At 39.7% G+C, this 27,124-nt stretch overlaps 1 protein-coding gene across 5 annotated transcripts; it reads right to left on the bottom strand.

The window, feature by feature from the left end:
* Positions 1-260: 260 nt before the first annotated feature.
* On the bottom strand, positions 261-25,601 carry LGMN (legumain). Of its 5 annotated transcripts, XM_090141522.1 has the most exons (15): positions 25,442-25,584; positions 25,114-25,158; positions 20,486-20,641; positions 13,220-13,317; positions 12,268-12,349; positions 11,188-11,273; positions 8,761-8,836; positions 8,308-8,370; positions 7,394-7,460; positions 5,651-5,769; positions 4,925-5,014; positions 4,201-4,398; positions 3,365-3,535; positions 1,757-1,824; positions 261-999 (listed from the first exon to the last, which is right to left on the bottom strand). In XM_090141522.1, the coding sequence occupies exons 3-15, from the start codon at positions 20,621-20,623 to the stop codon at positions 960-962; spliced, it is 1,296 nt and encodes a 431-aa protein (XP_089997648.1). In that variant the 5' UTR covers positions 20,624-20,641; positions 25,114-25,158; positions 25,442-25,584; the 3' UTR covers positions 261-959. The 5 variants fall into 5 exon arrangements, with proteins under 5 accessions (XP_089997648.1, XP_031448934.1, XP_031448933.1 ...); XM_031593074.2 differs by lacking the exon at positions 25,114-25,158 and having other exon boundaries at positions 25,447-25,601; XM_031593073.2 differs by lacking the exon at positions 25,114-25,158 and having other exon boundaries at positions 25,442-25,599.
* Positions 25,602-27,124: the final 1,523 nt, after the last annotated feature.

Here is a 27,124-nt window from a genome sequence, read left to right on the forward strand (position 1 = left end):
TGGATAATCTAAGACCATTTGGAAGCACCTCATAGCTTCTAATTTGCTTCCCTGTTTGTTGTTTATTGAATCATCTCTAAGGAATACCCCTTTCAATATGATCTGGGGGTTTTGCATTTCTTTTTTATTGTTGGTCTTGTTTGATACAGTCTGTTTTATAAAACCTTTATGGAGGTTAAATAACCACTTAATGCACTGTTGTGAAGGAATTAGCTCTCAATTCATTTCAAGAAATGAGACACTTAAGCTGTATTGCCCAGTAGGTTGATGAAATTATCAACTTTATTCACAGACAATTCCTGAACTCTGTGACTTCCCACACGTTTGTGTGTACACACATTTAATTATAGCATACTGGTGCTAAATTTACAGCATTAGATACTTGTGTTTTTTCTTTGGAAAACAGTGTTTTCTACCCAAAAAGGTTTTTTACTGTTCACATTTGAACTGTGCTGTTAACATCTGATAGTTCTTGAACACAACAATTTGCTTCTTTAAACTGTTAAGGAGTTAAAGCTTAAAAAACAAACTTTGGTTTCTTCACTCTTCAACCAATCTGCAAGTTAGTCACTGTCATAGCATTCATTATCATTTAAAGAAAAAAGAAAAAAAAAAGGTAATGGTTAGCAATGCTATAATTTTTCATTTCCAGAATCTGAGTCAATATTTAAATTTAGCACACATTCTGGTGATGCTATGTAGTGTTCACCCAGAGATTCCTATCTTGAAAGCTCCATGTGGTCTAATAAAATGGTTCTGCCAAACCATTGGGCTGTTGGCAGGTGGGAATGGGGAGACAGTGCTGGCAAGTGATGTAAGACTGCTGGGCAGGTCCCGCAGCTCCTAGCACAGCTTCAGCACTGGTTGACTCTTCATGTTGCATGCACAGAAAGTCTGGATTATTTCAGTTAAGAAAAATTATCACTTGCAGTAAGGGTTACATTAGACTACTGTTTCCATCAATATCCACGGCACACTTGATCCATGGCCAAGAATATTCTGCAATAGAGAACAATAACAGTAAGAAAATTTTCGGGTTCATTCTTCTCAACGTTTTCCAAACTGACTGTAGTGGGATGCCAACAGGAGTACATGCCACCAGGACTACACAAAGCAGCTATTCACCAACTGTGTTGTATGTTCATTCTGCCCAAGCTATTAGTCCTTCCTCGCTCTTCTGCTTGTGTGTCTCACAAGCTAGGATCCCATCCTCTCCCATGAACTACACCCTCGTAAGTCAGAATTCCAAAGCAATACTTCCTTCTCCTGACCACAGCACTTTAGCCTGGACCCTTATTTTCCTGTTTTCCCACCACGTGCTTATGGATGAGAACACAGAAGTGCTGTGGTCTGAGTCAGCAGCTGAGGGCACAGGAGAAAACAAAGCAATTTCTAACTTTGCTTCAGTGTGACATTATACAGAAGTTACAGAACAACATGTCTGTCCTATAACACTAATGTGTCGTGCTGTTTTGAAGCTATGCTCTGCAGGGGGATCCTCTGACAGGCTTTAATTTTACCAACAAGCAAATTAAAGACTTGGAGAACTGGATACTTATGAGAGGGAGGGACTAAACAGGATGTGTTTTCCAGAATTTGCATGTATGGCTTTAGAGTTGGAACTGTACTAACAAAGTGGTCAACAGAGGAGAAGAACAATTGAGATGCTTGTAGTGTTAGGCTCATCATCCTATTAGCCTTTTTTTTTTTTCCAGCCATAGACAAAACTAGATAGAGTATGTGGGAACCTCCTTACCTGTCAATGGAGTATCTTCCTTCACAGACATTGACCAAAGCATACAGCTGTCTCAGTGCATACTCATACTGAAATAAACATTTTTAATAATTTCAAGGATGAATAGCAGATATTTTTAATGCAAATTAAGTTGTGGCAATACTTCAAATATGCTATTAACATTCAAGGCATTTATTTGCTGGTCTGAATAATTTAATACTAGGTTAAATGGATCTCTCTTCTGTGTACTTTGTTCTTAGAAGTTCATTAGGTAAATTCAGCTGTTGCTGTGCGTGAGCCTTTAGGCAAGGCTTGCCTATCTAACCACTTGCAATAAAAAACAAACAAACAATAACAACAAAAAAGAACCCAAACAACAACAAAAAATCCCATAAAAAGCACAGAAGAGGAATTAGAAGATTAACAAAGCTTCACGGCCTCCTAACAGCCTGGCTAAACTGAAGCTCCAGTTGAAAGAGCACCTCTGCTTTTGATTTGCTAATAGTGCTTACGTCTTGTCTAACTGGCAGATAGTTCCATTGACTTCTGCTAAAATCAATAAATGTTCACAGAATCATACGTTTTGGTTGGAAGGTACATTTAAGATCATTTAGTTCCAACCCCCCTGCTATAGGCAAAGGCACCTCCCCCTAGACCAGGTTGCTCAAAGCCTCATCCAGCCTGACCTTGAATGCCTCCAGGCAGGCAGGGCATCCACAGCTGTGCTGGACAATCTGTTCCAGCATCTTACCACCCCCATAGTAAAGAATTTCTTCCTAATGTCAACTCTAAATTTAACCTCTTCCAGTTTAAAGCTGTTTCCCCTTATCCTGTTGCTATGTGCATTTAGGGGAAAAAAAAAAAAAAAAAAAAAAGTCCCTCCCCAGCTTTCTTGTAGGCCCTCTTCAGGTTCTGGAAGGCTGCTGTAAGGTCCTCCTGGAGCCTTCTCTCCAGGCTGAAGAGCTCCAGTTCTCTTAGCCCCTCCCCATAGGGGAGGTGCTCCATCCATCTGATGTACCCCATCACACAGCTCTGTCTGCTTAGGTTATCTTGCCTGACACCAGCATTGATTTTTCTCAAATAAGAACTGCCCTCTGAACAGTGTTTGGCACAACAGAATTTGGTCTTTAAGTGATATCTCAGGAAGAAAGGACAATAATAAAGCAGCTAAGAAAAAGGAGCTCTCAGGATTTCAATGAGACCATGATAGTATCAATTAGGCTATGAAAAAGAACTGTACAACATGCAATTATAATACAGAAATCTGAACATACTGTGAATTCAAAGTGGTAGTGCTGTTTCTGTTTTTCTAGTAGTAATGCTCCAACCAAAAATACAACATGACTTACTTAACACTTGGATTTCTGGGAAAGGAGATGGTGAAGGGATAGTTCTAACTAGTAGAAATTAGTCTTTTTGTTTGCTTTTTACTGCAGATTGTTTTAGTAATCTTCATCTACAAGTGTGGTTAAAGTGCTTCCTGCTTCCAAAAACATTACTCATCTAAAAATAGTCTGCAAGCTTGTCCCCATGCTAGCTTTTAATAAAAGCTGATTTTGCAGACCTGACAATGACTTCTGAGCTTGTGGTGTTACTAGTGTATCAGGTTATATCTAATGCTTGTCTTACCAAGGGAGAGTGCCAGTTGAAACAATGAGTTTTGAAGTGGTTCACTGCTGCCTGATAGCAGTCGTAATTGCTGATGGTCAGCCTGTCTGACAGGATCTGGTTAGTCAGTTCCGTTGATCCTGTTATTAGGGTGATGATCTTCCGCATGGATTCCTGGATATATTCTTTAGCCTGCACATAAGACAAAACTTTAAAATATGCTTTTTTTTTTATGCCTAATTTGAAGACTTTTAATGGAATTTTTCTTTAAATCTCTCTTGGGCCTCAGCTCTTAATCTTTAAGGGAATCAGTTTTGCCTCCTATTTTTGGTACAATATTTTGGACCTTAACACTCAAATGAAAACTAGGGAGAAAGAGATTTCTGGTGCACAAAACAACTTGTTCTCTCTCTGGTGTTCTGCCAGAAGAAAGACAATGAAGTATTGATAGTGGTCACACTACTGCAGAGGCTATTTGATGTGGGAGACTTTGCTTCTACTGTGACAAGGTTAGCTAATACCAAAGACTAACTCCTGCCAGCAAGAATTCCTATGGATAGAGAATGGGCATTTTCGGGCAATAAAAGGTGTGATGCTGACTTCTGCATTTGCTTACCTCTATCTTCATAATCACTACTTTAAATGCCTCTGGGAGTAAATCCCTAAGTTTTAAAGGAAGAGTAAGTCATCAGCTAGAGGCTAGCAGTCTGCAGACTAATTTTGTTAAAAATTGTAAAAACTGGAAACAATCCCATTGGTTCAGGAGTGTGACTTCTTATTATGGACAGAAATCTGACCTGGCATACAGCGTGGTTTTACTGTTGTTTGTTGGATTTGTTTGTTTTTGTTTTGTATACCTCCAGGTGTGCCTTCATCTCTGCAGCAATCTTCTTAGCCTCATACATATCATTGGTAGCCATCAGCTTTCGTTTCATGATAGCGAGAGGCACGTCGGGACTAGGAGTCAGGTCATGGTGTTCTACAGGTGGCAGAGAAATGGGGAGAGCTTTCTTCCCCATGCCCTGAAACTGCATCACTTTCATAGAGGAGATACTCTGAAAGTTAGAAAGTAAATAAATAAACTGTCAAGCACTTCCAGTTGAATGCTTTGCTTTGCTGTGCAAATCTAACTCTCTAAACTTGCTCTATTAGAAAAAGAATTCAAAGCCTTGTAAATATTTTTGTTTCTGACTAAGACTAAGGCTGCCAAAAATCTTGGAACTTTTATTTCCAAATATCAGAAGAAGAAAGGACTGTCAGGTTAAATAACTTATTTGTTTTGAATAATGTGTTAATGTGTTTCTATAAACACACTGAATAATAGGACTATTATAAATGGCATGTCATCTTTCAGCCCCTCTCATTCAAGGGAACAGTATACTTCCTTAACATTATATCAATATTCGCATGTCTAGAAGTGGTAACTATTTCTATTATACTTGATTGATGTCAGGTTTATTTGTGTATGATGACCAGATTCATTTTTAAATTAACTTTGCCAGACTGCTGTTTGTTTTTGTTTTAAAGGGAAAAAATGGATAGGGCAGAGAAGGTTTTAAGGAAGCCTGCTCAAATACGTACTTTGTTTCCATACTGCATGACATGGCTGGTGTTGGTGCGCTTCTTCACCAGCTGAAATTGCTTGTGCAGTGTTTCTTTTCTCAGATCCTCCTGCATAAAGAAACTTCCATGTGATCGTAGCTATTTAAATTCAGCTATTATAAAAATATGTAGAAACCTGGAAAAGGCTGTGGCTACCAGTTTGTAGAAAAAAGTAGAGAGTAAGAGCTACAAAACCTTTGAAATGCATAGAAATAAAAAATGGAAATGAAGATTTGCCAGGATATTCCCAAATTGCTTTTAGTGATCTCTTAATTCCCAGCAAATGGGCAAGCAGGGAGGAGACTAGCATAAGAATCCAGACTTGTTTCACTATTACTATTTTCCATTATGCTAATGGGTTAACCACAGTTCAGTATCTAAGGATCTGTAAAGCACAGATGAAACCTACTGACCTGCCAGATTAAACAAATTCAGATATGTTGTCTCAGATAGTAAACAAAGGTGATGTGAACTTGAAACTAGAAACTAGACGGTTTCTAATATTACTAATAAAAAAGAGTAAGTTTCTGAAATAAATTCAGTTGCCCAAAGATTATAAACTTCTAAATAGCAGTTAAATACTTTTATCAACTCAGTTTGTTGATTTCAGTCTCACATAAAAACAACAAATCCTCTAAAACAACTTTTTTAAAGCCTAGTGATATTTGTGTATAGAAATACAAGCAATCTTATCTAGTAACCTACCATGTCTGAATCTTCCATCCAATTCACACTGTACCAGTCACCAAGATAAGTCTGCCTTTCATCATCATAGTAACAGGCATAAGATGACTCCCTGGGGTTTGCAGCAGTTGTTGCGTATACTGTAAGAAAAAAGTAGTTTTTCGTGGTTTTGTTGTTGTTTTTTTGTGTTTAACATTCCATTTACTCCATGATTGAGTACCTTCCTGCATGGGATATATTTGCCTAAGGATGTTGGCTATCATTTACTTCTAAATGGTGTGGAGAAAAGAAGCTAGTTGGTAATTCTGTTCAGTCAGCTGCACTGTTTTAAGAACTTGCTGTGTGGCCAGCAGTGCTTAAGCTGGAGGGAAAAACACAAACTACTTTCAAATAACTGCCTGACAATATTTCACAGTCTATACATTTGTACTCCTAATTACAATGAGGAGGATTTGTTCCCAAACTTGGAATAAATTCTACAAATCATCTTTTGCTACCTTTTAAGTAATATTATCTCCATATCATTCTACATTGAGGGAAAAGTTCAAATTGTCTCTACACGATCTGTCTCAAACACAGTGCTTCCAGTCAGTCCTCTCTTACGCAACAAGCATTTTAAACATTCCCTTACAGATACTAAAACAAAAGCTAGATTTTTTTGTCAAAATCAAGTCACGGCATACTTGTGTGACTGGAGTCCAAGTTGCAAAAATGAAAACTGCTATGCATGCTTAATATATAGCTAGTGTTGTTTTCACTCAGAATGTTGCTACAGTTCAAAAGCCAAGAGTCTCAAATATCGTCTGTGTAGTTAAGTGATGCCCTTGGCATCCTTTAAAATACTTACTAAGAAACCATTTATAGTTTATAACAAACGGTTACTTTCAGTTAAAAATGTTCAAAATAAGCTGTAATCTTTGTAGCTCACAACTGAAGGCTGACAAGGACAGCTTCTGCTTCTAACAAAAACTCCCAATTTTCTTCCTTTGTATATCAGTGGTAGAGCTAGCAGTAAAACCAGTCACCAAACTGGAGGTTTCTAATAGAATAAATTTTAAAACATGCTGATTCACTGAGTACTGTGAAACGTTCTGTGAGAACCTGCTGTAAATTCCTGATGAGGCTGTAAGACTCAGTGGCTGCCAGCCAGGCTACTACAGGGCCAAAGTCCTAGGAAGCCACGATATGCAGGTGGCTGGGTCCTCCCTGGAATAAGAATTTCACGACAATGAAAAAGCCAGAGTGTTTGCTCTCCCAGCCATGGTGCAGAGCTTGAAAAGGTTCTCATTCCTCATACTAACCAAGGCTAAACTCCCAGCTCTGTAGTAGAAAGCTTAGAAACTCTGAAAAATTGGGAGTTCCACTACCTGGTGTATTGCCCAAAGCAGCGTAGCAAAACTGTCTGTCAATCCTGTATACTGATTGGTACTAGGGGAGGAAAGTGTCAGCAGGAACAACTGTTAACAATGCTGAGACTAAGAAATGTCAGTATAACCTTAGTGGTCACCAGTTAAGGACAACTACGTAGTTCCTGAAAAGAACTTTTTCAACTTCTCATTTGTAGAAACAAAAAGCCTAGATCGTCTTTACAGGATTCTTGGACGGGTTTTAAATGGTACTTCCCATAAATGGAAAATGTAACTTTCTCTAATCCTTTCTAGGGATGCACATGGCACTCGAACTTATCCCTTACACAGTATCTGTTTAGGTCTTGCCTACGACAGGTTGAGAAAGCTATGTCCATTAAGTTAACTGATGGCTCACCATTGATATTATCAGGCAAATGATTCATCATAGATCCAGACTCACATGCTTCAATGTAAAACACCATCTATAAAATAAATCAGAGACTTTAATAAATTCCACAAGGAAACTGAGAAATGTCCTTCAGTGCTTTTCAGCTGTAGTTACTTTAACTGAACTGATAATCCTGAAACAAAACCTATTTGTAATGTTACAAAATAAAACAAAAAAGTAAATAGATCATTTTTTTCTTTTTTGGGGGGGAGAACTAAGCTATGTGGAAAAGGGAAAACAATCACAATGGAAAGATGCAATCAACCTCTATAGAATCCAAAGGGATCTAGTGGCTAATGTACAAAGCACAAATTAAACACAAGTCAACCCTTAGGGCTAGCAGTGTGCCACTAATGAATGTAGTATATCTGGAACCTATGACCATGTATGTGTTCCTAAACACACCCAACTATTCTATAGATAGAATAAGCAGCTTTAAAAAAAAAAAGCTACCGTTAGATTCACAGAATTTTCTGATAAAAGGTACAGTCTTTTAAACTATATTAGTAACTGTCAGAGAAAAACAAGACATATATGAACATCCTGTAGGAATAGTGCAGTCTGAAATGAAAAAAGCACAGGAAGAAAGAGCCAATGCATTATGAGGGTGCAATAGTTATGAATGTTGTTTCTCCCGCTGGTTACGTTTATATGTTATAAAGAGTCTAGTCTATATCTCTGCTGCATCAATTGCAAACCAGAAAAGATGGAAAGGGAAAATATGTAGAGGATCAGACCCGTAAGTTATAAATTCTAATCCAAATTTCATTACATGGCACCAACTTCTTTGTGCTTTAAATTACTCTCTGCAAGTGAAGGCAAGAGCTCTCTTCCATAGCAGCAATTTTTTTAATCATACAACTTCTAACACACTTGTTTACCTTTTGGTACTTTTTGTGATGATACATGTACCAAATGGTCTTGTTCAAGTCCTTCACGTGAAGCTGTAAAATAAGAAGGCGTCTGTTAAAATCACTGATGTTCAAAAGACTCAGAACTTGTTTATTAGGAACAACTGTGAAGTGATACACACATTCATAATCTTTAACATATCCAGTGCTTTGGACATCTGAAACAGTATTCTAGTATTTACCACAAAAGATGACTAATGGTGCCAAATGATACATGATTCATATACTGCACCAGAAAGCAAGTCCTAACAAAAACAGGGATGATGAAGAGAACATCGCTCCTTTTCTCCCTCCAATCCTTAATATGGCAGTGCATTGAATATTTGAGTTTTGGATGTATTACTTAGTATTATAGTATGGCGTTAAAAAGATAGGTTTTTTTTTTAATGACAAACTCCAAAGTAATCCCCCCCGAATGCTTACATCATCATCAGGAAAAGCTAGAAGTCCTGGAGCTCCGTGGTCAGTGAAATAAACAAATACATGATCCTTGGGACCACTGTAAAGAAAAAATTGAAAGAAATTATTTTTAATCGCTCTAACCTAATCTTTACTGCAACAAGCATCATCTGCTGCTCAATACCAAGGCATGCCAACATTTGAAAATAATGCATCTGAAACACCTCGTGCTCTTGGTAGTACTTTTTCCTTCCAAAGCGTACTACTTCGAGTGCTTTTGAGAAAAGATGGGTGTCTGGAAGAGAAATAAGATCAGGTATATATTGTTAATCCCTCAAACATGGGGACAATTGCTGGTTAGGCTGGTGATGGTAGTTGGTAGGAGTACAACTGTTTTTCCCATCTTAGAAATCTGTATACTGTGGAGATTTGTAGCATTCTAGTAAAAATGGATTCCTTTTGTAATTACGTTATAGCAGGGCACCTGCTATAATATGTGATAAACTACAACGTGTTTTTTAATAAGATTCTTTGTATGTTTATGTACTACCTTGTTTTGATCTGTACAGCTATATATAGCCAAATCAGTACCAGTCCATGTCTCATGAAGATCTGATCTGTATACAAATTCACTCTTTATGCTAGGTAGGTTCCTTGTACTACATAGCTTCACAGTTGGTTGAGCACTGTATGCTCATGAGTGCTGATTCCCTGAAGTTTGCAGCAGATTTTTAATGCTCTCTAAATCAAATAGATAATATTTGGCTGATGCTAAGGTGTTGCTCTAACAGCCAGATCTCCAACGGGATTTGTGTTCAGGGACTATTTCAAATAAACTGTATAAACAGATTGGAAAGAATCCCCAAGCCAGCTTTCTGCCTGGCCAATAACCTGCTGGTTAGGGAACAACCTACAGAGCAATCTATAAGACTTTTGAGCAGAAAAAATAATTGAGCTCTCGTCCCACCCAAAAGCAGAATGAGGGCACTGAAATTCACACAACGAAGCCTAACAAAAAAGGGGTTGGGACATATTTGTCTGCCACTCTTGGCCATTTTTTGTTTTGTTTTGTTTTTTTTTTATCAGGGTTCAAGCTGTTCTCCTGAGTAGCTAAGTGTCCTTGGCCCTCTGCATAGCCACTCCTTTATGTGACTTATAACTTCAGGATTTTACAAGTGAGGTGTGTTTTGAAGTACACTTTTTTAATAGGCTAAAGAATGCTTTATATTCATTGCTTGGCTCATTGCAGCTACTAGAAAAGAACAATCTAGTACCCGTACAGCAACTTATTAACTTTTTGCCTATACAACCTGCATATATTATTTTCTATCTTGCTTCTTTAGGAGGGAATATAAACAACTGAGAGCAGTAGATTATTCAAATACTGTCCTGCTCCTTCATTGGTTTTATTCTTCCCAAAGCTGGAAAACAACTCTTTTATTTCATTGCTTTGTCTCTAAAATGAACTGTTGGATGAAGACAGGCACTTACACAATTTTTATTTAACTAGGTTACTTCTTTGAATAGGTTGAATTTAAATTTTAAATTTTTTACAAGAAATACAGTACATAGAAAAAGGACAAATATGAAAAATATCACTAGCAGCACTGAGTCAGAAATATAATACACCTCAGAAAATAGGCATCATATTTCACACTGTAGATACCTGGTGTAATTTATTCATCTTGTATATTCTTAAGAGGTCTTCCAATTAAGCCCTCAAATAGATTGGTTACTGAATCAACAAAGTTCTATAAACCTTTATAAACTGCACTCATTAATTACAGTTAATTCTACATTAATTGCATTAATTCTACATGGCTAATCTAGTATTTATTATTGTTCATATATAAGAATATTGCCAAAATTAGACATATTTGTGCAACTAAGTTGACAAACACTTTTAAGCTACAAATCCATTAATATGTAAGGCTATGTTACTTTTTCAGCCTAGAAGACTTCCTGCATTAAATATAAACTGTAATTCTATTTCATTACATTCAAAGCCTAAATATATCTGCATCTGCCAAGGCTGGGATTAAGCATGCAATTCTTTCAGCTGATGAGCTGCTGAACCTATCTCCACCCCACTACCACTGATTGCCATCTCTTACCACTTCACTTATAAAACTGTTAGTGTATGTCAAACCAAGCCCTCTTCAAAGGTCTCCAAACCTTAACAGAATTCTATTTTTGTAGATCTCCTTCAAAACAACAACAAGCAAAACAAAACAAAACAAAAAAAAAAACCCAAACCACAACAAATAACAGTTTAACTGACATATATGCTCTAATACAATTGACACTGTTTTCAAGAATTTTTCACCCTCATCTATACTGGACTCACTACCAGTAAAAAAATGTCAGCTCTAGTTTACCCTCTTCTTTTTTTGAAATCAGTACTGATGTGCAACATGCATGCAATTATTTTCTAAATGAAGTTTCTCTTACCTTTTCAGTACTTTTCCTGATCCCACCCCCTTTACTGCTTCTGCATCCCCTCTGAGAACAGCAAGGAAATTCTTTGGAGTAACATCCTAAGAATTTAAGAGGATTTAAATTAAACAGTATTAAAAAAACAAAACAAAACAAAATCAACAAAATCTGTATTTAGTAAGATGGCTTCTGAAAACCATAACTCATGTGTGGCTGGCAAGTTTAGCTGGCCACTGATATTCAAGAACAACATTTCCTCAGTTTCCTGCATTGTTCATATTCTGAAAGTAATTTGCTTTCTGATACTTCAGCAGTTTAAAAGAAGAATGCAAGCCAAATTCAAAACGTGGTCTTGTAGTAGAAAGAGGATCTATTCATTCTATATAGTTATCATTGGAATTCCCTGTCTTGGTTCCTACTTAGATTTCCAGGGATAAAACAGTCTTACTGCAACTATGGAGCTCAATGTTTAGAGTTTCTTGAGATTTATGTTTTGGAGGTAAAGCCAAATTAAAAGACCCTGCCTTTGCCAACTTTCACCCACCTCTTCAGTCCTACATCCAGGTCCTTGCAATTGCATACACTGGCAAAATTATTCCTGCATGTAATTTTTTAACTATATATTGGTATCATCTGGAATTTTAAAAAATCCCCAAAGAAATTTACTATAATTTTAGCTTCAATGACACAGTTTCCAGTCTTAAACCTAATTTCCCAACTTCAGGGTTGCATGTGTAGACCATATTAGCACTTATGACTCACTCAGATACCAAATCACAAAATCACCAAGTAACTGCATTACACTTCTGATTTAATGAAATAGACTTACACAGCTGTTCTTTAGATTGAGTTAAAACATTTTTATATGCAGGACAATGTGAGGATTTACTTTTATGACCACTATTTTGCCTCCAAGTATCTAGTGTTTACATTCATCTTATGAACAATGAGCTTCGTGCCAAACCATGCAGGTGAATAAGCTAAAGGCTTTATACTATGTGCATTCTCATGTGTAACATACAGATTAAAAGTATTTATCCACAACACTGGTTAAAGCTGAACCCTAGTTTCCCTGAAATTGTGTTTTATTCCTACCTCTTTTGTATAGTCCTTGGGCACTCCAGCATACACATCTGTTCCATTAGGTCTATTGATGACAATGCCTTTTGTTGGATTTCTGAAAGTTTAAAACAATATAAATACAAAGAATTAGTAATGTGCCATACAAAAACCACAGAACAACTGGGAAACAATTCAAAATGTCCTGACTGGCCACCTTGCCTTGGAGAGCATATGAACACTAGTACCATGTATTGTTAAGTGATCACAGAATACAAAGGCCTTTACATTTCAGTCACTTCACATGTTCAGCTTAGATGTCCTGAGACTCAGAGTACTTGAAGTATCCTACCACAGATCGTGTAGATTAACCTGAGCATATAGGTAGGTGGTCTGTTATATTATTATCTCCCTGCTTTCACTCCTTCCTTTAATTCCTTTTATTCTCTGCTCTGCTATGCATGCCGTGTCTGCTGACTTCTGCTGAAATTGTATCAGAAATAGAGGCTGTATAAGCGAACAGTTTCACACAGAAAACAATTATATATGCTATATAGGCAGTGATCAAGGACAGGTCATGTACGTTTCTCTGTTCAGTGCACTTTCTGGAGATTAATCCATTTGATATGTAACTCATAGGCTTTTTATGAAAGGATGTTGAGATTCCCTACATGCGTGCTTTTAGGTTATCTGCTGTAAACTTCTATGTCTGGGGGGTAAGACCCCTTGCTTTTGTAACAGTGAAGAACTGACAAGGATCTCTAAAGTCCTCAGTGCCATAACAGAGGTTGAGACGTGGAGCAATGCCTAGAATGCCTCATGAGCATATCCCAAAGCAGATTTACAGTGCTGATGGATAAAACTTCTCTATGTATCTCAGGCAGTCTTAAAAGCTCTTCTTACAAAAATACTACAAACTCAAACTATATTAGTGACTATGGCATATTTGTAGAAAACAGCTTGTTACCAGTGCACATTCATTACTTACTCGTCATTATCAGCAATGTCATCATACATCATGACAATTATCTGTTCATCTGGAATTCCATTTCGGTGTACGATCTGGTATGCGTGGCACACATCTGCCTGTAATAATGTAGGTTTTCATTATTAGCTTTAATAGAGACTTCACGCTTGAGAACAAGAAAAATAGCTTTGTGGACCAAAGACCAGGCTATTGTTCAAAAGAAACTCCATCCTAGTATTTTCATTTCAAATATAAGAGATTGAGGGTTGCTAGAAGACTGAAATGCACAGATGTAATCCAGAATTGTCTTCCTCTTACTAGGAACAGTTGTATTAATAATTAAGACTAGGATTAAAATTTCTCCAGTTTACAATTTCTATTCAAACACAATCTAGAATTTACATGCAGATTAATAAAGATAGCAAAGTTTAACAAAAGGTCCTCAGCAATGTTCTATGTTGTGCAAGGAAATCTAAGTGAAAAACTTGCCAACAGAGATCCAAAGTGCGCTAAGCAGAGGAAGAGTTGGATTTCCACCAATTTCAATTAGTTCTGCAACAAGCCTGCATGACTAAGCAGCAAAAACTACCCTTGGCTCAAACAAGTATAGCTTACTAATATCAATTCTGCAAAGACTTTTTTTTTAATTTTGTTTTACTAAATGAGAATTTTGATTAACCAATAATTCCTCCTTAATTATATATTTCGTGTAGAGTAACACTAAAGTATATTCAGGGCAAGGATTTCCACAGAAACCCGAATTACAAAATTTCTGTTCAGGCTCTTTTCCTGCCTCATGCAGGATATGAGTAAGCAGATTTTTTTTTACAGAACCACTTTCTGATGGCAGAGAAATAACAGTGCTCATTAAAACAATATTACAGTAAAGTATGAAGTTCTATCAGCACACAATCATTCTTTTTTTTTTTCTTTTTAAGACTTGCAGTCTGTAAATGACTGAATGGGTTATTAGCAACTGCATTTTAACTATAACCTATCAGATGCAAGAAAAAATGTGCAGATTTAACAGGAGATGTCTGACCTAAAAAAATTTTAACTTCCCATGCAAGCTGGAAACAAGCTTTAAAACTTATTTCTGCTAAAGTCATTTAATTAACTGTTTTATACACCAAACTACAGTGGTTTAAGTGGACCTCCATAAGTTTAGTTTACTTAGATGCATTACTGACTTCTATTAGTTTAATTTAAATGACTCTAAAATCCTGCCATTTTCATCTTGTATGGCTGAAAACAGGGTAGTTGTGCAAGACTACGAAGGGTGAGGCAAATTCAATGCCAATGAACTCTCTCAGGGCATATCTTTCCATATGACTAACTCTGAGTGTTAAACTATCCTTACTAAAGCAGTTTTACTTCCTACAACACAAATCAGGATAGATTCTCTCCCTCCTGTCTCAATCTACCTCCACTGTTTACAGTTCTCCAGTTCCTTGTACAGCATTATGGGAGCTGTTGCCACATCAAGCCAAAGACACAGGTTATCCAAAGTTATAAATGGTACCACACACAATGCAAAACAGCTGAGTGCACACTTGACTAAATAGATATTTGGTTTTCAGAAGCAACCCAGGCAAAAGTAGTAGAAAACACTAATCAAGCATCTGTACACGAACTGATGAGTAGATGGGTCACAGATCTGTCACCCTTAAGACACAGTACATGTCTTCTGCTAGGCTGATAGACACAACTACAGTCAAGCAACACAAAGAAATGCTTAGGTATGTTATAGTCATAGAATATCAACACATTCAACCAACAAATGTCTGCAGGCAATATGATTGGCCTGTTGAGACTTTCTGAGGTGCTTTAAATCAATACCAAAGTACCTCAGCTTTGTAATTGCATGCTATCAGCTTATTTTTTTTTGTCTGCTCTTCATTCTGATTCATTGACTGTTTGCTCAATGTATCCTGTCTTACATACATCTTGATGGTAAGTTTAAGTGAGTCAAATTATTTAGTGTAGGTGGAAACAGAGCAATTTGATCAATTCCCATCAACCTTAATTTATGCCTGTTTGGATTTTTACCCCACCTTTTAAGACTTTTGCTATGAGAAAGTATGTCTGCTGGTAATACCGTGATATCACTGACACAGGCTATTGTAGCAAAAACATGTTTTGCTGCTAAAACTCCCTTATCTTAAGTAGAACAGTTTTGAGGAAATGTTTTTGTGTGCATAGTTAGCTGACCAGACCGGCCACCTTTGATGTTGATCACATGCTCTTCTTCTTCCCTCCCATATACTGAAAAACAACCTCTATAAAACCAGAATAGAAACAGCCTGCTGCTAGAATAGGAAGGCATTTGTGAATCTACAGTATTTCCTGTTATCAGTAAGTGCTTGAGTAAGTATCGTTGCTTGAGCTTTGCTTCTTACAGAAAAATTTTTTGTAGCATAGCTAAACATGTAAACTACTCTAAAAGAGATAGCTAATATTGTTCCAGGTCCCCTGTTGGTATCATTCTTGTTGATTTAGTACATGATATGAATTCTATGAACATTTACTGCATACAATCATCACTTAAAGCAAGTCATGTTTTTGTGATTATGATTTGGTGTGGATAGGGATGGCTCTGTTCTGAAGAGCACGGATGAGAATGTCCAATTATACAGCTGCTAATACTCAACAGTGCACAGGTGTCAGCTGTAATGGAAACTGTTAATGGGATGGTTCAGACTTTGTATTCTCATGTTAAGTCTAAGCCTATTGCCACCTCAGCAAATTCCTAAGGAATATCTGAGCTTAAATCCACTTAAATAATTAACTCCTGCATCTTGAAAGCACACCAGTCAGGTGGAATTTCCTTCCTTTCCTGGGATGAAAACAAGAAACAGCAACCAGCCTTACTCCTTTGTCACAGAGCTGTTTAAACATTCAAGTTAACACAGCTTTCAAGTAGCCTGCTTTTTTTTTTTTTCTTTTTGGAAAAATCAAGTTGTTTTGTGGTATGTACGCACAAATATTTCCTAAATGAAAAAAAAAAAGCACAGACTTCCCTGCAATTACATACTTCTAGTCTTATGACTTCCAGCCTCATGGCTAAAAAGCACGTGTAACAAAGTGTCAGCTTTCCTGCAAAGTGGCACTGCTCCTGCCAAAGGTACACAGAACTTCTATGGCCAAAGAAAGAATGAACTCTAATGTATAAGCGTGGCAGAAGACTATGTCTGAAATGTCAGCCACGTTTCATTCCCTTTCTGAAGCATGCATCAGTCAATCAGTCAAAAACTACAGCTCTATTAAGAACTTTGGAAATGTTTAATTCCTGGCCCATAAAGCTCACTAACTATAAGACTGAAAACAATGACTGAAAACAGACCCATGCACACAATGTTTTAATTTTCATCATTTTCATGTTGTCAGATTTCTCCTCTGGTATATGTTCCACCTTTAGTAAGACTCAACACTGTACAGTATCAATAATGTTCATTTCTGGCTTGTGGAGTACCAGAAAGTAATGGCTTGTTTTCTTCATCTGCTTGTGAAACTAACTTTAGGTTGGAGTTGCTGGCACAGTTACAGCAGTCAGAAAAACTGCTAAGGAGCATAGTATATTGGATAATACTTTCAGTGACCAAGCAACTCTAATAAAAAATACTAAGATATCAGTAAAACTGCTGAAGAATTGAGAAGCACCAAGCACAAAGTTATATATAGGCTAGTCTTGCAATAGCAGTAAGCCTATCACATTGGGCTGAGTACTATTCAAAACATTTAACATTTTTCTTGGGAACCTGATTAGATAACTGCAAGAGAAAAGTTTAGATCATTTTGATTTGATAACCATCTCACTTCAGGCATCAGACAGAATACAAGTGCCTGTAAGATCTGAATCTCAAGTACAGATAAATGCAAACAGTGGGTTTTTCTCCTTTATTTGCCTACATTTGAGGTTTGCACCACTTAGAGTGGATCCTGACCGCTGACAGATGAAGTCCTAGAAGGAGTTTCAGATTCATTGAGGTTACAGGTGCAAACTCACAGTTCACAGAGTCTGCACAGTCTTTACAAACTTGATACTGATGGTCTGTACAGGGTACAACAACAGACTGATTTCCCTACAGACTTTTAGGTATGACATTAGAGATGTGTTTGACGGTGTGACCTTTGCTCCCTCCTTTTATGTTTGCATAGTCAAAGGAACAACTTCTGCTACCTGGTACCTACTGTGGAAGGCAACAGAGCAGACAGACTTCTGCGTACAGACAGAATACAAAGCAACAAAAACATTAGGTGTAATACAAACACACAGCCTTATTTATTAACTGTACCCCAAAGAGCTGAACTAGGTACCAAAACCCATGTGTTTGCCTAGTCTCAAGTTACAAAGGGATATCACAAGGGGCACTTAGGAAATAGCACCCTAACTGGTAATGAGCAACCGGCACACTGAGTAACTACTTGCAGGAAGATTCACATCTACATATTTTCAGAGAGGTTCTAAGGAGGGAAGGTGACAGTGGGAGGAAAGAGCATTAAAGTACAATTTATTTTCTTCTGCAATTTCTCCTTTAGAAAGAAGAATGACAAAGAATTAAATCTGCACTCCTAAAGCACTGCTTAGTTTCTGTTAGTATAAGTATTATTCTACTCAAAATTGTAGGCTCACCATGGAACAATTTCCATGATGGATGAAGCACACAGCTGGAAGTTCAAGTCCTATTCATGGTTCCAAAGCACCTGATGAGCAAGCCATTTAGCACACCACTTCTGCGTCCAAGGTTGAAAATAAGGGATAACTAACATATGCAAAGCATGGCAATAAGCCTGCATAACATTTCTAAAAGTCTGTAATGATTCCTGAAGTGTCTGTTAGTGCCCCACCTCCTCTTTACAACTCTCCTAGAAGTCAGTCTATTGTTCAGCTAGTTTTGCTGGGATTAAGCTATCTTAAATGTTTGATACTCGAGGCATCCCCTTGTTGAATTACATTTAGCAGCACGTACAAAGTGCATTTTCCACGAGTTAGCTACTGGGTGTCCCAGTACATCTTTCCTCCATGGAGGTGGACCCTGAGAGGCAGCTAGACATGACAGTAGAGGTTTCTGACAGTCTGCATCTTGTGGGAATTAAATCTTTTTTAACAAAATAGAGGTAGCAGAGTCTCATTGAGAACAGATAAGTGAGAGCTTAATCCCCTTCTGAAGGATCCTGCACACAGACTTATAATACCGATTTCATAACTTTGACAGGATTGCTAGCAATGGACTCATTTCCCTTTTTTCCCCAAATGCTAGCACTATTCCTGATGCAAAAGGAGAGGTTAAAATACAGACATTTCTAGGATTTAAATGCAGTACCTGACACTCCAGATACTTTGCAGTTAGTTGACATTCTCTTCAAATTGAAGGCATTCAAAAAAAACTTGTTCTCAGTTGAAAAGGTTACTTAGCAGACAGTACTTGAAAGTTGAAAAGGTACTTAACTGTCTGCTAAGTGCGACCACACTTGAAATGTAAATGTGAAATTCTGACTTATCACCAGACACAAACACTTGGGTGAAATTCTTGTGTTCTTCGTTACTCCCTTATATCCGGCAGATAAACTGAAGACCTACCAACAGAAAGATTAAAAGCTCTATGTGCCTGATCAACAGTAGAAAAGGAATTATCACGAACCACAGCTTTAAAAAGAAATTTTATTTAAAGATTGAATGTTGCAGTATTAATTCCTCTTAGTGGAAGAGAGCCAGAAAGACTGGTTACACAGCAATGCCAGCAACCATAACCTAACTCGGAATAATTTTACATTTAGACATGCCAAGAAGGGTAGTGATCAAGTACAATGCTTGCATTTTTGTAATTGTTTTCTGTAGGAATTTCGACTTTTCAAAATCTCTTCACAAGTAATTCCACCTCCGGTTATCAAGCGATTGTTACAGTGCAACAAGCTGGCACAAACCCCCAAAACCAGTTTGTCCAACCCTTAAGCCAGCGTTTGTCTCTAACAGGTTCTTCCTCAAATGCAACAACGTTGTCAGGCTGGTTCACTTAGCTTTAATCTCATCATTGCACTGAAAGCAGCAAACTGATTGCAAGCTGAAAGGGAAGAGAGGCATAAACACAAAGCCTAGTGCACGCAACACACAGAAGACTTGTTTCTTTCCCCATTGCAACAAATGGAGAAGATAAGGTCTATCTAGTTTGTACAGGCAGCTGCATTAAAAATGATGAAGTTTTAAAAATGAACAAGTTTTGAGTTCAGAAAGTTAGTTTGATAGATGTAATCAATTTATTTAATGCAGCCTAAATTCTAAAATGCTGGTTTACTACTACGTCAAAACCAGCAACAGTCTAGTAAAATATTTTTCTAACAGTTAAAAACACACAAATGTATACCTAGGTCATAATAAAATGGGCTGTGCTCTCCAGAGAAGCAAAAGAGCATTCTAAGTTTTGAGCAAGGACTATGTTTAAGTGAAGATGAATCTGTTTAAGGGATTGCCCAAGAATTCCCCAAAGGGAAAAAATGCTGTAGTCTCCTGACCACTAGTTACAAAAGTCCTGAATTTAATCAGAGTTAAGTCACAGTCCCATCTGTTCTGACACTCGCCCTCACGCCAGTGGTGACAACACAGGAGTTCCTGTTTCCTTTTCTCCTCTTTCAGCCCTGCACCCAGAGCACTGTATTCTTCTTGTGGCAGCACAAGTCTGAGACCATGCAGAATACAGCTAGCAAAAAGCTTAAAAGAACCCTTGTCTTCCACTCTACAAAACCCCAGAAAACATGATGTGTATATACAGCTTTAGCTGAGTTTTCCAATAGCGGAGGAGAAAGGAAGATTTTTTTATAATGTAAGCTTTTAAGAACAACAGACAGAAACATGCATGTCTCTCAAAACTAAGGTTTAATTCTAGACATCTCTTACTTTAAGTTGGAGTCAGACCTAGCATGGTAATAAAATATTTAGCCTAAGTGATACAGGTCTCTCAAGATACAGAAGCTGACTAGAGGAAGAACACTGCTCCTACTGCTAATGACTTCTTTTGAAAGGGCGAAAGGCTGGATGAAGTTGTAAACAAAAACACTCAGTAAGAGGAAAAATGAAGGGTAATTATTGGGTGAGAATAACAAGACAAGGCCAGGCTGTGCATGAATCTTGTTGCTATTCTTTCACAATACTCCACATGCTCCTGGAAGCCCAGAAGCAGAAGCAGTTGCCCAAATGACCTAAGTCTGAACTAGTCTAGACAGACTGCCATCTCCCTGCAAGTCCCAGAGCAGGCATTTTGTGGAGAGTGGTGTCAGCATGTGGCTCCTTACCTGGTGGCGGTAGTTGTACCAGCCATTGGAGCCTGCAACAATCACCACCCAGTGCTTGCCTCCATCTTCGGGCTCTTCCAGGGGGAACGTGCTGATGCCCAGAGTGCAGCTCAGCAGCACAACTGCTTCCAATATCATCCTTCTTCTTTATTTATTCTGCAGATGGGAAGGAGAAAAAATCCCTAATGAAGAAGTTTGAAAGAAGTAGATCAGAGGACATAAGCCAAAAAAAAGTAAGCCAAAACAAAGTAAATGCCAGCAGTATCACAACAAGAAGCCCTTCTTGCTTGTGGACTGTTTTTGTATTCTAAAGACCGTTCAACCCACTGTACAATTTCTGGTCATATCTTCCCTTAGCACCAAGCTGCTACTAGTTACAATACTTTTCTGTCAGCTTTCAAATGTAACTGAAAGCAGTTCTGAGCAGGACAACCAAGTCTTTCAGCTCCCTCTGGTTGCTTTGTTCTGTACTAGCTGGCAGTGAATAAGTTTTCAAATACAGAACAAGTATCATTGTCAAATATTTCACACAAAACTTTCTCAGAGTAACACTGTTCTCTTGGTCTCTGCTTGGGTAGATCTCTGGTTCCACTTGCTGGCAATGAGCCCATTACCATCAAGTTTCAACCCCTGGTGATGCAGGCACAAAGATGTACAGATGTGGGGCATTGCTCAGGAGCTGCAAGGTCAGAGCACTAGAAGAGCACTATAAGAGCTCTCTGTGCCCACAGAGCCAGTGAGGGGAGGGAAAGCCCAGAGTGCTGCTGATCTGCATGCAACAAAGCTGGGGCTGGTGGGAAGCACAGGCTCTTAGCACCTTGTGCTATTTGAGCAGACTATGCTGGTGGAGAGCAAACCGGTACCACATGAAAGAGAGGTACTTTCATCTATTTTGCACAATGGTTAAGTGTTTGCACAAGCTGCGTAGAGACAGAATAAGGTCTGAGACTGTGAACACGAATTCAGAAAAGCAGAGCCAGAGAAGAGCTGCATGCTCTTGGAGGGGGATTTTACACTGGTCCAGTTAAAAAATATATATATTCTGGGGGCTGATCTCCATTGATACGTATGTGAGAGGTACAGTAAGAGTGGAGCAGTCTACTTAGCACAGCTTTCTTTGGGATAAAATTGGAAACTCCCACAGCACACTGCATGATCAGAAGGTATAATGCCATAGCTGCCACTATGCCAAAGAACTAGCAAGCATTTTAAGTTGGTCTCAGTTCCACATGGCCAGGACTCCTACACTCCCAACTAAGGCTGAAACAAATGTAACCAACCCGAGACTAGGTCATGTATGGTGAGTGCTCATAGCACAACACAGTATGGGTATTTCTAAGACTAGATCTTGGCTAAGTCATGCAGGCAGTTACAGGAAAAAAAATTATAAATGTTTTTGAAAGAGGTTTTGGGGCTTTTTTTTCTTTTTCCCTCTTTAATGGAGGTAGCACAAAGTCATGTTAGCACATTGGTTTCTGCAAGAAGAGTTATTACCACACCAGTGAGCTCCAGAACAGAGGGAAAGACAGAACCAAACATAAAGTGCTGTGACACTGCTTCTTCAAAAACTCACCTTCAGCTAGGACACTTATCTTTCTGCAGTAAACCACTCCTGGCACTGCCTGTAAGCACAAGATTTTGGAGCAAGAACAATACAGGAAAACTAACAACAGACTGCTGAGCTATTAGACACCTGAGTAGCTAGAAGTGCATAAAGGAATAAGCAATAGTTTTCTGCAGTTTGATAGACAGCTGTGATCTCTCATGCTGAGCTGCAGTTTTAAGTTCTTGTGCAGTTTAAGACAGGCAGCCCTGCATTCCACCTCTGCCTTGCCTATCTTGTCACTTCTTCAGACGATTGACACAAGCAGCATACTAACAACTGCCTTGAAGAGGCACTGCATTCACAATGCAACATCAACAAAAGCTGCCTACACTTACTTGTAGCACAGCTGTGATTAAGTTGTGCAAAACTTTTGTCAAATGCCAATATATGCCATGGAATAACATACCTATTCCCTCCAATTATTCAGTTTCAGGGATACCCAACTGCTGAAATACTGGACAGGAGAAGAAAAATCAAGACATTTTAGACCATCTACTTTGAAATCTTAACTGAGTTTGACTTACTGGAAACTATAGCCAAGTTTCATGCAAATCCTTCAAAGTTTAGTCTCTGTTTCCTGTGACGAAACCTTTTCCATGTTAATTAAAGTACAACTCATTTCTCCAGCTAAAATCACTCACATTTACAGGAAAAAATACAAAGAGGAAATAAATGGTATGAATGATTACTGGAGATCCTTTCACGTGATGCTTATAAGTTCTTAGAGATGTAAATAATTAACTCAAATTCATTATGTATCAATAAAAGCTACGCTGCTGCCAGCTGCACCCTGGGCAACACTGCAGGATGGCTAATTGAGGGCACAGCACATCTAGTGCGTGGAAAAGCCACTGCCACAGCACTGGAGCCAGGGCCAGACCAGGAACAAATGAAGGCTGTGTTAGCAAGCCCTTCTGACTGTCCCTCCATGTGGTACAGGGACATGAGGACCCTGCAATTTCCCATCTCTGCTGAGACAAAGTCATGAATGATACAGAAGTGAAGGAAAAAAGAAGCCAAGAAGGGTTTGCACTGTGTTTTTAGAAAGCTACATGTTTTGTTACAGCTTATTCAGAATTGACAAAATTCATCTTTTATATTCTCTGAAGACATATAATCCCACTTATCTTTTTCCTCTACTATAATTAAATCAAATTAACATCAGAAAGGAAAACCAAAAAGCACAGACATGCCTTGGTGCCCTAATAAGCCACAATTAATAAAAGCTCAGTTCCCCAAGGTTCCCTGAGCAGCTTTAAAATTGGCTTAAGCATTAAACACACGTGCAGTGGGAACAAGTCTTTCATTGCTTGTTTCCAAATACCAGAATAAAATAAGTACGTATTTCTACTTGTTTTAAAGAAAGCCTTTGATTGATCAAGCAGCAACTTGAAGGGTTGCATTCTGGGGTGTTGTAAGAGTGCTTGACCCAGAGTTTAGCAGAGAAAGCTCCCATCACATGTCATGCCTTCAGGTCACATTTAGGAACCATCTGACCAGCTTACCATTGATGCGTAAACAGCTTTTTCTGAGAGCAAGGAATAAAACACATCACGTGCCATCCCCAACGCACGCAGAGCACGAGTCTTGCTCTACAGAAAAACACAACCTGTGCATGGGAGAACTGAAAACTCACAAAATCATTTTAGAGTTCTGGCTGACCACCACACAACACGGGATGATTTCATGAGCCCTTCCTGTTTTTTTTCTAGTAGAAGAGCTAACTTTGCTTTGGAGACCATGTCAGGAAAAAGGCACCTCACAGACACAGCACGCGACCCTGCACACACAGAACAACCACAGCATGCAGTTTGCTCAGCCCCTGTGAGGAGCTGGGCCAGGGCCAGGCAGCCCTTGCCAGAGCAACCTGCCCAGTTCCCAGCTCCTGTATTCTCTTCCCAAGCTCCTGTAGCCATTTCCCACTGCACACCTCCAACCTGCTGAGAGATGGGAGCTTACGCCATCTGCCAGTGCCACTCCTCTGGCCAGCAGCCTGCTGCTTCTGTGTCCGCCCCACCTTTCCTTAGAAAAGCTACACTAAACCAAAAATCTCAGATACCAGCTAACACTAAGGAAAGCAGCCTGTGTTGAGGAAAGCATTTTCCACGGGAAATTACAGTGATGTCGACATTCAGTCACTTGAACTCCAAACAGCTCAAGCACAGCCTCTCAGAGCCACACAAACAGAAACCATCAAGGCATCCTCCCTTCGTATGAGCTAAGAGTAAACGTAGAAAAAAAAAAACAGCCTTAGCTTACCAGCTGATCATGCCCATTCTTGTAAATCTTACTTTTCCTTGTTTTCTTTCCTCCAGGCCGCGCACTTATGACCTTTATTTTTCAGATTTGCCTTCTAATTTTCAGAATTGAGTCCCAATACCTATTCCTGCACCGTGCCTGCACACTGCCTGCCATGATACTCGGCTGCTGATTCCCACAAAACACACGACACGACAGCCCTCCTCATGGGCAGCGATCGCAGCGCTGGGCAGCAGCATCGCTACTGCTGCCTGGTACAGCACCGCCGCCGTGGCCGAGCCCTGCAGAACAGGTCTGCTTTTCTGTATACACGTCTATAGCAAAAAGCAGAAGTCCTTGCGACCGCAGCCTCTGATAAACCACATTCTGAAGGAGACAGATATGAGGGGCTCTGTTGCAATACAGCTGTTTACAAGGGCCACGAGTAAATACTTAATGAAACAGCTTAGGACTGATGCTTGCAGTAAAAGAGCTTAACGTAGCTCCAGGAGATGTGGAAGTCAATGTTAGCGTGAGAGCACTAATTCATCATTACGTTCACTCAGAACGATTTTAAACATTTCTAAATGCACCATCGAGGTATTGAGAAGTAATTTTAAATCCATCGTGGGTTCCTCGTCCTCAGCAGCAGAGCCAGCACAAGGGAGCCCAGAGCCTCCCAGGACAGAGACAGCCTCCTGGAGCCCTCGCAGGGGGTTTTCTTTAGGCACTTCGGAAATAACAGATGCTAATTCGGCCTCTGCCTTTCTCTTCCACATCTTACTAAAGTAAAGCCTCGGCACATCCCGAAGGTATCTCAGGAGTCACACTGCAGGCAGAAAAAACAGCGCTGAGACGACGCCCGAATGCTTGCTAATTATCACCCTGCACGGCTCTGTGGCGGGGCGCGGGGAGGAATAACTCAGATGAGGACGAACATTTCTGCCCAGCAAACATGGAAACGTTCGGAGCGCGCATGGAAAGAAATTCAGGAGGCGCGACTGTGCAGCTTAACTAACTCCTGCGCGCCGGGCCCGTCAGTGCCGGCCCCGCGTCGCGCTCCCCTCCAGGCCACCCCCCGCCCGCACCGCGACGGCGCGCCCCGGGCCCACCTCACCGCGCTGCTCCGGAGCCGTCGCGAGCGCTGTGATTGCGCCGGGCGCCTGCGGGCCGAGACGACCGCGGGCCACTGCGGGCAGAGACCGGGCCTGTCCAATCGCGGCCGCGCGGAGGAGCGGCCGAACTGGCGCCCCGCCGCACTACGAGTCCCGGCATGCACCGCGCCCCGCCGCGCGCTAAAGGCCGCGAGGCATTGCGCGCAAAGCACGGTGGGAGTTGTAGTCCGCCGTTTGCTTCGGGGCGGGACGAGGACTGGGGGCTTAGGGCGGTCAGAAGGAGTGCGTTACAAGGTCACCCATGAAACTGAGCGAGAAACTGATGTCTCAGCATCAATCTCGTGTATTTTGTGAAAGTTGGCCTGCACGGCACAGGCTTCTTGCAGCAGTCTGTGCTGACCTCACACACGGCCACTGCTTTGCCTCAGGAGTGGCTCACGTGCGGTTCAGAAATGGCATGTGCCATCGCTGAGAGGTGGGAGGTATTTTCATCAAAATTGTTTTGGTGGTTTGTTTTAATTGTGATTATTGTTTTTTTGTTTTTGCTACAAAAATAAAAAGGCTGAGAAACACTTCTATAAAGTCTCCTCCATCTTTAATGAAAGAAATCCTTCTTGAAAGGAAAAAGAAACCTACTTTTTGTCCAGTTAACCACGCCAGCAGGAACATACCTGCTTCTGCCTTGCCTGTCAAGTATAACTTAAAAAAACAAAACAGGTTCACAATTTGTTTTCAACCAACCATGGTTCTGAATGTCTGCGAAACTCATGGTTTTGCTCTGAGTTTGCCACTTGCGTTATCTGCACATCTCAGCTCTGCTTATGATAATAAATGTGAAAGGTCAGTGCTGGTTAATCATCAGTACATGTCTAGAAGTGTGTCCCAGAGATGTGGCTTCCTGGCAAGTCATGTTATGGTTTGGGATGGCTCAGAGGTGGCCTCTGAACTGACAAAAGCCATCCTGCTGTGTATCCAACAACCCTAAGCCTCTCTTTCCTGCCCTATCTAATTTGAGTTTAGTAACCACGTGGTTGTGCTTGTGCTTGGAGTGTCATTCTCTGGTCCTAACAGCTGTCTGCATCAATTAAAAGCATTGCTGGCCCATCACAGAATCACAGAATCATAGAATCACCAAGGTTGGAAAAGACTCACAAGATCACCCAGTCCAAACATCCATCCATCACCAATAGTTCTCTCTAAACCATGTCCCTCAACACATCCAAGTGCAAAGGGGTTTGTTTTCAAGCTGTTTATCACAGCTGGGCAATGAGAGGTGTGGGCCAGCCATCATTTTTGAAAAGTCAAGCAATATTGTTGCCAAATCACTCTCTCTGGATTCTACACTCATTAAGCATCAACAGGATGCTTTTGGCTTTGAAAAATAATAGGTAGGATCACTGCAGAAATCCTGCATCCTGGTTAAACTTAGCAGATGTATTAAAGAGATTCGAGTGATATTTAGGTTTTTTACTTCCAAGTGCGATTGTTTCTCTGGTGGTGTTAAACAGCAAATTAACAAGCTGCCTTGCATCGAGTAGGAAAAATATGGATGGTGTTGCTGGGCATGTGATCTGAAACAAACTGAGAGATTAAGATGCAATTGGGATAAAAAAGAAGTGCCCAGGTGTCCTGCAAGAGGAATCCAGCACTATTCCTACTGCCCCTGCTGCCATAGATAGA

This window comes from Phasianus colchicus, chromosome 5 (assembly GCF_987193195.1).
Source record: "Phasianus colchicus chromosome 5, bPhaCol1.hap1.1, whole genome shotgun sequence".
NCBI classification, from domain to species: domain Eukaryota; kingdom Metazoa; phylum Chordata; class Aves; order Galliformes; family Phasianidae; genus Phasianus; species Phasianus colchicus.